The 12491-nt window shown below is 42.4% G+C and overlaps 1 protein-coding gene across 2 annotated transcripts in view; it reads left to right on the top strand.

Annotated features, from left to right (window-relative positions):
- LOC132882068 (cilia- and flagella-associated protein 69-like) overlaps positions 1-12491 on the top strand; it is a 57998-nt gene that overhangs the window by 37617 nt on the left and 7890 nt on the right. For both annotated transcript variants that reach the window (XM_060915289.1, XM_060915290.1), the window contains exons 13-20: positions 980-1147; positions 1594-1709; positions 1805-1923; positions 2124-2205; positions 2294-2486; positions 8677-8814; positions 8894-8970; positions 12229-12426. In XM_060915289.1, coding sequence (XP_060771272.1) covers positions 980-1147; positions 1594-1709; positions 1805-1923; positions 2124-2205; positions 2294-2486; positions 8677-8814; positions 8894-8970; positions 12229-12426 — 1091 coding nt within the window. The remainder of the gene's footprint in view (positions 1-979; positions 1148-1593; positions 1710-1804; positions 1924-2123; positions 2206-2293; positions 2487-8676; positions 8815-8893; positions 8971-12228; positions 12427-12491) is intronic.

Genomic DNA, 12491 nt, shown 5'->3' with positions numbered 1-12491 from the left:
GGTGGGCTGGTCTTCTGGTAACCGCAAGAGTTTAACTCCTCACTTGCAGTAGGTACCTTTTTTTTATGATGGTCTTTGGTATTATCTGACCACGAGTAGAACTCATGATCTCCCCATCGAGAGGTGGACACACTAGAGGTGGTTAGCTCGCGATTATGCACAGCACTATCCATCCATCCATTATCTATAACCGCTTATCCTGTGCAGGGTCGTGGGCAAGCTGGAATCCCAGCCAACTATGGGTGAGAGGCGGGGTACACCCTGGACAAGTCACCAGGTCATCACAGGGCTGACACATAGAGACAAACAACCATTCACACACACATTCACACCTACAGTCAATTCAGAGCCACCAGTTAGCCTGGCATCCGGTATAAAACCTATGCCAAATCAAATATGTGGAACAGTTCCACTCTGGTGACCCTCAATGAACAGCTGGAAGAAGTTTTATGCTCTTCCTGCCACAACCCTCCCATTTCCAGGCTTGGGAAACAACCATTCACACCTACGGACAGTTTAGAGCCACCAACTAGCCTAACCTGCATGTCTTTGGACTGTGGGGGAAACCGGAGCACCCGGAGAAAACCCATGCAGACACGGGGAGAACATGCAAACTCCACACAGAAAGGCCCCCATCAGCCACTGGGCTCGAACCCAGAACCTTCTCACTGTGAGGCAACAGTGCTAACAATCATTTTATTATTTAGGGGTAAATTCGTCATGTACTCAGACGAAGGAACTGAGACGTGAAAGAAAATGTAGTTCAAGAAATGCAGACATTTTAACAAACACTTTTATTCATTGTACAAGTTCAGATAGATGTATTAATTCAGTAACATTAATATGTTTATTATAACCAGGAGCAATTAAAACGCATATTTCGAAAACTATTACTTCACATTTGCTGTACTTTAGAACAGTGGCAGTCTGAACCTAAACTAGTCTTGATGTAACTCTTGCTCTTCTTCCTCTGTACCAGGAACCGACTCCTTTGGCCAAGGTCAGGGTTTCCATAGCAGTGGAGGTCGAGGTGGGAGGAAGGCTCACATGCGGTACTGCATGCGGCTGCTCCGCTGCATGGCCTCACTTAGCAACAGCCTCATCAATCAGGACCTGTGTGACCAGGGAGCCATCAGCCAGTTGCTTGGTGAACATATAGAGTTTGTCTTATATAATTTCACCTTAACCCTGGAGACAGCAAATAGCAACCAGGGAATCAAACTGGCCTTATTATTGACCTACAATGTAATAAATCAGGAAACTTTCTCTACATGCTAGCATGCAAAATTTTCATTCAAATTGAAATTAAAATATATATATATATATATATATATATATATATATATATATATTTTTTTTTTTTTTTTTTCAGTAAAAATCATCCAAGATCCTATTTCGGTGCTTTGATTATTTTATACCTTGCGAAATGACTAGCTAGCAATCAGCTCTAGGACAGCTACAAGTGTGCAGCTAGCTAGCAGGTTAGGAAGTTTAGATTAGGCTACAAATATATTACAGCTTGAACTGTGGGTGTGTTTATAGATCATGTAGATGAAACAGATATTCTTTATTAGTATGTTTTATGGTGCTCAGGGTTGCTGAGGCGATTGCAGGAGAGGAACAAGGAAGAGGACATCGTGTCTGTGGAGATCCAGACTGATGTGTTGGTCACTCTGTCCAGCCTCTGTGAAGGAGACGCGCACAGGAAGGTCAGACGCTTGTCATTACATCACTCCTCATTTGAATATAAAAGCTGAATGGTAACCATAAGAAATGTGCGTATGTGTGTGGGGGGGTTGAGCAGGACTTGTTTGGAGCGGAGGGTGTAGAGGTGACGGTTCGTTATCTGAAAATGGACCCGTCTCAGTTGTACAGTGGCCTGGGACACAACAGACTCATTCTCGCCGCTGTGGACTGTGTGTGGTGAGTCATGTACACACTCCCTACACACCTCTGTACTGTAGAAATCCTTTCTAGCTGTATAAAGTGTTATAACAAAGTTGACATGCATGACAGCGTAAATTATTTGATCACAGACTGGCAGTATGCAGAAGTGGTGTTGCCTTGCTGGTTTCTGTCTTTTGTTCTGATTGTTTTCCCCCCACTCATGTGAAATCATCCAGGTCTTGTATTGTCGGTTGTTACACCACAGAGGATTTGTTTTTGGAAAAGGAAGGAGCGTTTCTGTTACTTGACTTCATCCAGGTAGGTAACACACAAATACTATAAGACCTGATTTCCAGACCAATCAGAAGCACCGACACATCTGCGGTTCTGGTATTCACTTTGTCAGTCGAGCCCCAGGAGCATGCAGGGTGTGATGCTGGCGACGCTGCTGGAACTGTGTGACAACCCCAAAACTCTGGCACACGTTGAGACCTGGAGGGGTGAGAAAGAGCTCACGGCTCCAGCCCTGCTGCTGCAGCTCTGGAGGAAGGAAGAGGTGGAGATCGGAGTCAAGAGAGACCAGCATGGCCAGATCGCTGGTACATACACCTTGTTCGGTTAACATTTTAAAGGCATCCTGTGCTAGGTCATATAAGCTGTGTATACAGTGGGGCAAAAAAGTATTTAGTCAGTCACCAATTGTGCAAGTTCTCCCACTTAAAAAGATGAGAGAGGCCTGTAATTTTCATCATAGGTACACTTCAACCATGAGAGACAGAATGAGAAAAAAAATCCAGAAATCACATTGTCTGATTTTTAAATAATTTATTTGCAAATTATGGTGGAAAATAAGTATTTGGTCAATAACAAAAGTTCATCTCAATACTTTGTTATATACCCTTTGTTGGCAATGACAGAGGTCAAACGTTTTCTGTAAGTCTTCACAAGGTTTTCACACACTGTTGCTGGTATTTTGGCCCATTCCTCCATGCAGATCTCCTCTAGAGCAGTGATGTTTCGGGGCTGTCACTGGGCAACACAGACTTTCAACTCCCTCCAAAGATTTTCTATGGGGTTGAGAGCTGGAGACTGGCTAGGCCACTCCAGGACCTTGAAATGCTTCTTACGAAGCCACTCCTTCGTTGCCCGGGAGCTGTGTTTGGGATCATTGTCATGCTGAAAGACCCAGCCACGTTTCATCTTCAATGCCCTTGCTGATGGAAGGAGGTTTTCACTCAAAATCTCACGATACATGGCCCCATTCATTCTTTCCTTTACACGGATCAGTCGTCCTGGTCCCTTTGCAGACAAACAGCCCCAAAGCATGATGTTTCCACCCCCATGCTTCACAGTAGGTATGGTGTTCTTTGGCTGCAACTCAGCATTCTTTCTCCTCCAAACACGACAAGTTGAGTTTTTACCAAAAAGTTCTATTTTGGTTTCATCTGCCCATATGACATTCTCCCAATCCTCTTCTGGATCATCTGGATATCTTGCGTGGAGCCCCAGATCGAGGGAGATTATCAGTGGTCTTGTATGTCTTCCATTTTCTAATAATTGCTCCCACAGTTGATTTCTTCACACCAAGCTGCTTACCTATTGCAGATTCAGTCTTCCCAGCCTGGTGCAGGTCTACAATTTTGTTTCTGGTGTCCTTTGACAACTCTTTGGTCTTGGCCATAGTGGAGTTTGGAATGTGACTGTTTGAGGTTGTGGATAGGTGTCTTTTATACTGATAATGAGTTCAAACAGGTGCCATTAATACAGGTAACGAGTGGAGGACAGAGGAGCCTCTTAAAGAAGTTGTTACAGGTCTGTGAGAGCCAGAAATCTTGCTTGTTTGTAGGTGACCAAATACTTATTTTACCGAGGAATGTACCAATTAATTCATTAAAAATCCTACAATGTGATTTCCTGGATTCTTTCCCCCCATTCTGTCTTTCATAGTTGAAGTGGGGCGTCACGGTGGTGTAGTGGTTAGCGCTGTCGCCTCACAGCAAGAAGGTCCGGGTTCAAGCCCCGTGGCCGGCGAGGGCCTTTCTGTGCGGAGTTTGCATGTTCTCCCCGTGTCCGCGTGGGTTTCCTCCGGGTGCTCCGGTTTCCCCCACAGTCCAAAGACATGCAGGTTAGGTTAACTGGTGACTCTAAATTGACCGTAGGTGTGAGTGTGAATGGTTGTCTGTGTCTATGTGTCAGCCCTGTGATGACCTGGCGACTTGTCCAGGGTGTACCCCGCCTTTCGCCCGTAGTCAGCTGGTATAGGCTCCAGCTTGCCTGCGACCCTGTAGAACAGGATAAAGCGGCTAGAGATAATGAGATGAGATGAGATAGTTGAAGTGTACCTATGATGAAAATTACAGGCCTCTCTCATCTTTTTAAGTGGGATAACTTGCACAATTGGTGGCTGACTAAATACTTTTTTGCCCCACTGTATATACTAGGGATTTAACTAAATATAAATACAGCTCTGCAAAAAATTAAGAGACCACTTCAGTTTTTTCTCAAATCAGCATCTCTGTGTATGGCAGCCATTTCATTCCAGTGTCTGTGCTGGAATTCCAACACAAGTTCACCTCATTTTTATCCCCCGCTGGCCGAAAGGTCCAAAGGGGGATTATGTCGTGGCAATTTCCATCCGTCCATCCGTCCCGGGAAGGGTGCTCACCTTCTGAAATCAACTCCTCTCACAATTTTTGGAGGAATTTCACCAAACTTGGCAAAAGGCACTGTTATATCTCAGTACTACGCATATTGTAATTTTGTTTAATTCGGTCGCGTTTTACCAGAGTTACAGCCCTTGATTAACAATCTTGTACTTTCACAATTTCATGAAGGTGTGCTCGCCTTCTGACATCAACTCCTCTCACAATTTTTGGAGGAATTTCTCGAAGCTTGGCAAAAGGCCTTGTTATATGACAGTAATACGTATATTGCAATTTAATTTCGTTTGTGAAAATTTTCCCAGAGTTTTGACCCTTGATTAAATAACTTGTACTTTGACAGTTTCATGAGGGTGTACGTTCTTCTGAAATCAACTCCTCTCACAATTTGTGGAGAAATTTCACCAAACTTGGCAAAAGGCTTTGTTATATGACAGTTATACGCATATTGAAATTTCGTTTAATTTGGGCAAATTTTCCCAGAGTTATGCCCTTGATTATTAACAAACTTGTACTTTGGCAATTTCATCAAGGTGTGCTTGCTTTCTGAAATCAACTCCACTCACAATTTTTATTCCCCACTGCCTGAAAGGCCCGAAAGGGGATTATGTCGTGGTGATGTCCGTCCATCTGTCCATCCCAGGAAGGGTACTCACCGTCTGAAATCAACTCCTCTCACGGTTTTTGGAGGAATTTCACGAAACTTGACAGGATTCTTTGTTATATGTCAGTAATACGCATATTGCAACTTTGTTCAATTCAATTGCATTTTACCAGAGTTACGGCATAGTTGCCAGTGGGGGATATTGTGCTCTCAGAGCGCTCTTGTACTTAATGAGGTAGTGATGAGCACCTGAACCGAATCTTATTTAACGAAGAAAAGTATAAAAAACGCTGCTGTGGTCATCACTGTCCTCTTGCAATAGGACCAGCTTGGATGGCAAAAACAGTGCTAGTCCTACCTTAAATTTCATTGGAATACAAAAATATCTATTTCTCAAGCCAGAAGAGTTAAAAAGAAGTTTTGAGTGAGAAAAAGTAGGGTTCAGTTCTGGCTTTTCTGGCAGAGGGATACAGTGAGCATCAGTTTGCTTCCATCCTCAAAATTTCAAAGACGGCAGTTCATAAGAACAAGGTCAAGCAGCAGACATTGGGGGGACAAAAATTACAGACTGGCAGAGGGTGAAAATGACTCTTCACTGACTGGGATGATTATCAATTCCATCAAATGTCACTCAACAACCGTAGGATGATATCAAGTGTCCTACAAAAAGAATGGCAAATAGCAGCTGGGGTTAAATGTACGGCAAGTAAGGTTTGAAACAGGCTCCTTCATCAATGACAAGCAAACTTAGAGCCAGGCTGAGGTTTGCTAAAGACCATAAGTATTGGACCATAGAAGACTGGAGTAAGGTCATCTTCTCTGATGAGTCCAGTTTTCAGCTTTTCCCATCACCTGGTTGTCTAATGATTAGACAGAGACCTGGAGAGGCCTACAAGCCACAGTGTCTTGCACCCATTGTGAAATATGGTGGAGGATCAGTGATGATTTGGGGGTGTTTCAGCAAGGCCGGAATGAGGCAGATTTTTGTTTGTGAAGGACACATGAATCAAGCCATGTGCAAGGTTATCCTGCAAGAAAACTTGCTTCCTTCTACTCTGACAATGTTCCCTAACTCTGAGGATTGGGTTTTCCAGCAGGACAGTGCTCTATGCCACACAGCCAGGTCAATCAAGGTGTGGATGGAGGACCACAAGATCAAGACCCTGTCATGGCCAGCCCAATCTCCAGACCTGAACCCTATTGAAAATCTCTGGAATGTGATCAAGAGGAAGATGGATGGTCACAAGCCATCAAACAAAGCCGAGCTGATTGAATTTTCACACCAGGAGTGGCATAAAGTCACCCAAGAGCAACGTGAAAGACTGGTGGAGAGCCTGCCAAGACGCATGAAAGCTGTGATTAAATGTCAGGGTTATTCCACCAAATATTGATTTCCAAACTCATCCTAAATTCAAACATTAGTATCAAGGTCTGGAAACACTCCATCTTTTGTTATTTTGACCACAGAGAAGCCATGGCCTAATGGTTAGAGGAGCAGCTTGGGGACCAAAAGGGTTGCTGGTTCAATTCCCCGGAGCAGCAGGAATGGCTGAAGTGCCCTTGAACAAGGCACCTAACCCCCAACTGTTCCCCAGGCTGCTCTGGGTATGTTGTATTTCAGTCTGGATAAGAGCATCTGCTAAATTAAACACATTTAATTTCTACAATTAAATGCTCTCAGTGACAATATTTGGTGTAAATGTTGTCAGTAGTTTATGGAATGAAACAAAAATGTCCGTGTTCCTCAAAATACATACCTATAAATAGTAAAACCAGAGAAACTGATCATTTTGCAGTGGTCTCTTAATTTTTTCCAGAGCTGTACATTGTTCAGATTTTTTTTTTACTTCAGTTATATTCAGTTTATTTGTACCATGCTTTTAACAATGGACATTATCACAAAGCAGCTCACAGAAATCCAGATATCACATTTAAATTTAAATTCATCCCAAGATTAGATTACCCCAGATAACTTTGTACAGTCTAGTCTATAAATCTAGGGAATATTTGGCTTTATAAATATGTGCATCAGATCACATTAATTCCTAGCATAAAGATTCTTTCACATTAACACACTCTGTTAATGACGTCAAGCGATATATATATATATATATATATATATATATATATATATATATATATATATATATTAGTGCTGTCAAAAATGTCGCGTTATTAACGCGTTAACTTGACTCACTTTTAACGGCGATAATTTTTTTATCGCGAGATTAACTCTCTGTGACATGATGTAAGTTTTTCATAAGCTTTTGAAACTGCCAGGAACTTGGAACAGAGACTTTGCTTAGAAAAACGATAGCAGCTAGACTGTAATGCCACGCCCCGCACAGCCAGAGTCCTCTGCCCTCCTCCTTCAAAGAAGCAGCGTGGGGAGGGCACGCTAGTAGAGATGGGATTTATGGCTCTTTGATGGGATCCGCATCTTTGTGATCCGTTCTTTGAAAAGAGCCGTTCAAAAGACTGGCTCATTTGGCTCTTTTTAAATATTTATTCAGTTTTAAGAAGACAGCTTCTAAAGAAGCCAGATCCCTCTGAACTGTAAACTCAATGCTATCCCAGAAATCCTTCCTGTAATATGCAAATTTGGCCGCCTCTGATTGGACAGCGCAATGCATCAACAGGCAGAAAGTGTAAAAGTACAAAATGTGTTAAGTGAGCTGAAACAGTAAAGATCAGATTCAATGCAATATTTATCAACGAACAACTTAAAGTTAATATAATAGTGTACTTTATATTATAATCAAGCATGTCAAGCCTACCGTCACTGTGTAACCTGAGTTGTAGACTAACTCAAGCAGTAGATTACTTCACTCATGGTTTTCTTGTTAGTCTCGGGACGAAGAGCCACGGTGCTCAGCTTAGATTTCAGTTTGCAGTGGCTGTGTCAAGACGTGTTATGCTTTGCAATAAGAAAAACATTGGTACAAAACAAGCCCATTCACTTTTTTATGCTGGTAAGAGAATTACAATGGTTTTTCGTGTGACAAAAATGTGCGATTAAATTGCGATTAATCGCGAGTTAACTATGACAGTCGCGACATTAATCGCGATTAAATATTTTAATCACTTGACAGCACTAATATATATATATATATATATATATATATATATATATATATATATATATATATATTTTTTTTTTTTCTTTTCTCCCAGCTCTGAGAGCAACCGAGAAAGAAAACAACAACAACAAAAAGTCCTGTTAGGGAACAAATACTGTATCAGGAGCTCATATGCTCATATGTTGTACGTTTTAGGATGTTCATTATATCCAGAGTCACAAATCTGTCTCACAAACGCTCCTGTTCATTTCCAATTTCCTGAAGCAGAAACTCTGGTCAATCCAAAGCTCCTTTTGGCCATCGTTAGAGTTGATCTTAATTGTTCTTTCACATCAGCACAGAAGCACTTTCATTCCATTGGCTACCCGTTTCAAAGCCTTATTTCTCATTAGTCTGCATCGTTTTCTCAGTATCAATTAATTGTTGTTGCTTCTTTAATCCATAGATGAGAAGAAGCCTCTTCTCACGACGTATCAGGAACAGGAGCCGCTGGAGTCCATACCAACAAACAGGCCAAGTGCTGCCATAATAGATGTCTCTGATAATCTGCGTGCCAATATCTATGCTTTCTTCTGCAGACTAGGTGAGTGTCTTGGGGAGAGAGAGAGCGAGAAAGAGCAAGAAAGATGACAAATGCTCATGAGAAATGATTGTGTTTGCAGGCTTTGAAGATCTGCCAGGTCTAACTGCTGAAGACTCCATCACCTTGAGCATAGTGAGGAGTTACCTGGACTTTAAGGTTAGTAAAGTCTGTATGCCGTGAACCCGTAAAGAACTCTCACACTTGAAATACTATAATATTCTGAATTACATTTCGTTTATTCTGAATAGCCACCACTTTAACATTAAGGATATAAGCACAACCATTTAATCAGTCACTTTAATTCATGCGATATATTGAAAAATGAGACGTACATGGTTTTCCATGGCGCTACACTATTACCAGTGTTGTAGTCGAGTCACTAAACATCGAGTCCGAGTCCAGTCTCGAGTCCCCAGTATTCAAGTCCAAGTCATTAAAGAAAATTTCGAGTCGAGTCCACTATTGATCCAAGTCAAGTCCAAGAACAAGACTCCAACTGCACCATTTGACGGTAGCTGTTTCAGCACCGTTAACATTAGTTTGTTCCTGAACATGACGTATGAACAGGCGAATGTGCTTCTCTTTATCAGGGAGTGTGAATGTCAGAGATGGTTGGGAGACGGATGTAAGTGCAGAAGGTGTGTTTATTAATACAAGTGAAGGCAGTAAGCAATCCAGAATGGCAGGCAAAATCGTAAAACAGTGAAATAGCCGATAGGTCGAGCGAGGCACAAGCAGGCTATCGTAGACTTGGCAGAATCAAAGACAGGAAACAGGAAATCAGGGATCAGGAAACCAAACAAGGAAATAAGGCTTGGTAATGTGTCAGGAACACAACTCAATACTTCGCAAAGTAAGTGTGTTTTCACAGTTTTTATATCGGCGCGCTGATTGCGCCTTAATCTTGTGCAGGTACAAGTCGTTTACGACGCATGTGTGAGAGTCTGCTTAGCATGCGCGCTGTCCGGAGCGTGCCCTAGAGTCTATCTGATGCACACGCTAAGGCGCGCAGGTGTGACACTCTTGCACGAAATTAGTACAAAATTAATGTAGATATAAATATCTTATGTCAAATTATTATGGCGTGTTACAAAAAATAAAGAAAGAATCCAAATCCTCGTCTCCAATTTACGAGTCCGAATGCAGTTAATGCACGAGTCCAAGTCCGTGTCATCAGTGCTCAAGTCCAAGTCAAGTCACAAGTCCTTAAAATTAGGGCATGAGTCGGACTCTAGTCTTAGTCCTGGACTCGAGTATCACAAGCCTGACTATTACGCTATCTGGCGAATGTAGCTCACAAGGATATGTGTATAGCCATGGTAATGAAAGATATAGAAGCAGTATAGACCCTTTTCAGTCACGTGACCTTTGTAAACGCGACCACCATTTTGGACATGTAGCGGACTTCGGCTCGAATTGGTTTGAATGCGAGAAAGGCGACAAACGGAGAACATACAAGAAAAAGGAGCGAGATGCAGAAAACACCTTCGCTATCCAGCGACGTAGGGCATTTACAGGGCGAGCAGAGGGAGAAATAACAACAGTAACGACACATTAGCAACGCCGTACAGAAATAACGGTTTATGGCACAGACCCTTTCGGTTCTCGCTCATCTAGCTGCTACAATGACTGCTTAGACTGCAACAATAATACCTAACACACATTTAAATATCCGTCGTAAAGACGTGAAACTCGTCGAGTGATGAGTGTGTTCATTGATAAGCTAACACAATCTAAAAGTAGACATACCATCACACTGCCCTGGCGCTGTGTACAGTTTACCTTCTATGGCTTGTGCACTCACTAGTTGCCATTACTTTCTCCAACCGTTGTTACAGATTACAGGGAACGGCCTGGATTTAAGAGACAAATACATGTTCCTTTTGTTTTGAACACTTATTTGTAGGCAGTGCTTAATTTGTAAAGTGGGAGGTCCCGGAGCGCAGAGGATGAGCGGCTCCGGAGCGGAAAAAAAGAGGAGAGGAGAGGGGACGGGGGCGCGGCGCTGCGCTTCTGGGCATGTTTTGTAATAACACTGCAAATTAAGTTCATCTGCAGATATTTTGTGGATGTCGTTTCATGAGAGAAATCACCAACAAGACAGATATCAAAATCAGACATTAACACTAAATAAACTTGCATTTTTTAATTTTATTATTTATTTATTTATTTTTGTTACATAGTCAAAAGAGGTGTCGGATCACCGGATCCAGTGTAAATAGCTGCCGGAGCCAACGCCCGAGGTTCCGGAGCGCGCTCCGGCTTGCTCCCCCTCAAATTAAGCGCTGTTTGTAGGACACTGCCTCTGATCTGTCCTACAGTCTACCAACAGCAAAGGAACACAACGCTAGCTAATGTCGTTAGCTAATAGCTACTACAGAAGAACAAAGAGGTTACAATGGGTTATTTTAGCCTATTTGGTTACACACTTGCCGCCACAGAATGTTAACAGCAATGTAATGCCTTTTCTGGCTAATTTTATTCGTCTTACCTCCAACAAAGTGGTCACTGCACAAGCGCTGGTATGCCGCTATCCATCTTCTCCGTCGGTCAGCATCTACCGGGATCTGATAAAATGATAACCCTTGCCTTGTTTGTTGATGGTTACTACATCCAGGTGCACAACAATATAGTAGCATGATGGAAGTCTTGCTGAAAATAAACACTTTCTTTGCTGCCGTTCCTCAATGCTGGCTGTGGTAAACTACTGGTAGTACACGTCCAAAATGGCGGCCGCGTTTGTCGTGACGTCACGTGAAAAGGGTCCATAGCTGCTTAGTATAGCTGTAGTATATAGCTGCCCACTACTCTGTGTGTGTGTGTGTGTGTGTGTGTGTGTGTGTGTGTGTGTGTGTGTGTGTGTGTGTGTGCTCATTGCTCACGTGTGTTCAATGCAGAAGAGGAATTTCACTGTACTTGAGTGTACAGTGACAAATAAAGCCTGCCAGTTTAATGTTGTGCAAACTGCAACTTAAATCATAGACTTGTCTCAAGTTATTTAGTATCTCAAAGAGACATATTTTGGTGGGTAATAAAACTGTATAACGAAAGAAAAGGACGAAAACCAGTTATAGTTTCAAACTCCGTGAGAAAGCGTGGCCATAAGTTTGTAGGCAAAGTTGTAAGTTAGAAGTAATTTAGCTCATAATATAGCTCATTTCTTTTATTTATTGGAGTTTTGTTCAGTCTGAGAAACAGTTTATGTACAAATGGTGTTACTGAGCCAAACTTCTTGAGGTGTGTGTGTGATGATGCTGTTGGTGGTTTGCACAATGCTAAACTGGCAGCTCAAAGCAAATCTCACACACCAAACATGACTTGGTAGACTAAATGAATTGTGGTTAAAATCAAAAATGAAGTCAGTTTAATTTTTGGATGAATGTTCCCTTAAAAAAAGACGACATATGTGTGCAGATAGCCGAGGTGTGGGATGAAATCACAGCGGAGCTGGAGCTGGAAGGAGTGAGACCCGTCACTCCAGACACCGAGGTTCTCAGTACCATCGCTCAGTTGAGTGAAGACAAAGCCAAGCATGTCTCCTCACTGCAGCAGAGCATTGTGGACCGGAAAGAGCAGGAGGAGCTCCAACAGGAGAAACATGCGTACGAAGAGGTGATGAAGGATTTTTTCTTTAAATCTATACATCAGTCATACTGGCAGATCCAGACTGCTGATTA

The sequence above is a fragment of the Neoarius graeffei genome, chromosome 2 (assembly GCF_027579695.1).
Source record: "Neoarius graeffei isolate fNeoGra1 chromosome 2, fNeoGra1.pri, whole genome shotgun sequence".
Classification (NCBI taxonomy): domain Eukaryota; kingdom Metazoa; phylum Chordata; class Actinopteri; order Siluriformes; family Ariidae; genus Neoarius; species Neoarius graeffei.
This window is presented reverse-complemented; position numbering and strand designations above follow the sequence as displayed.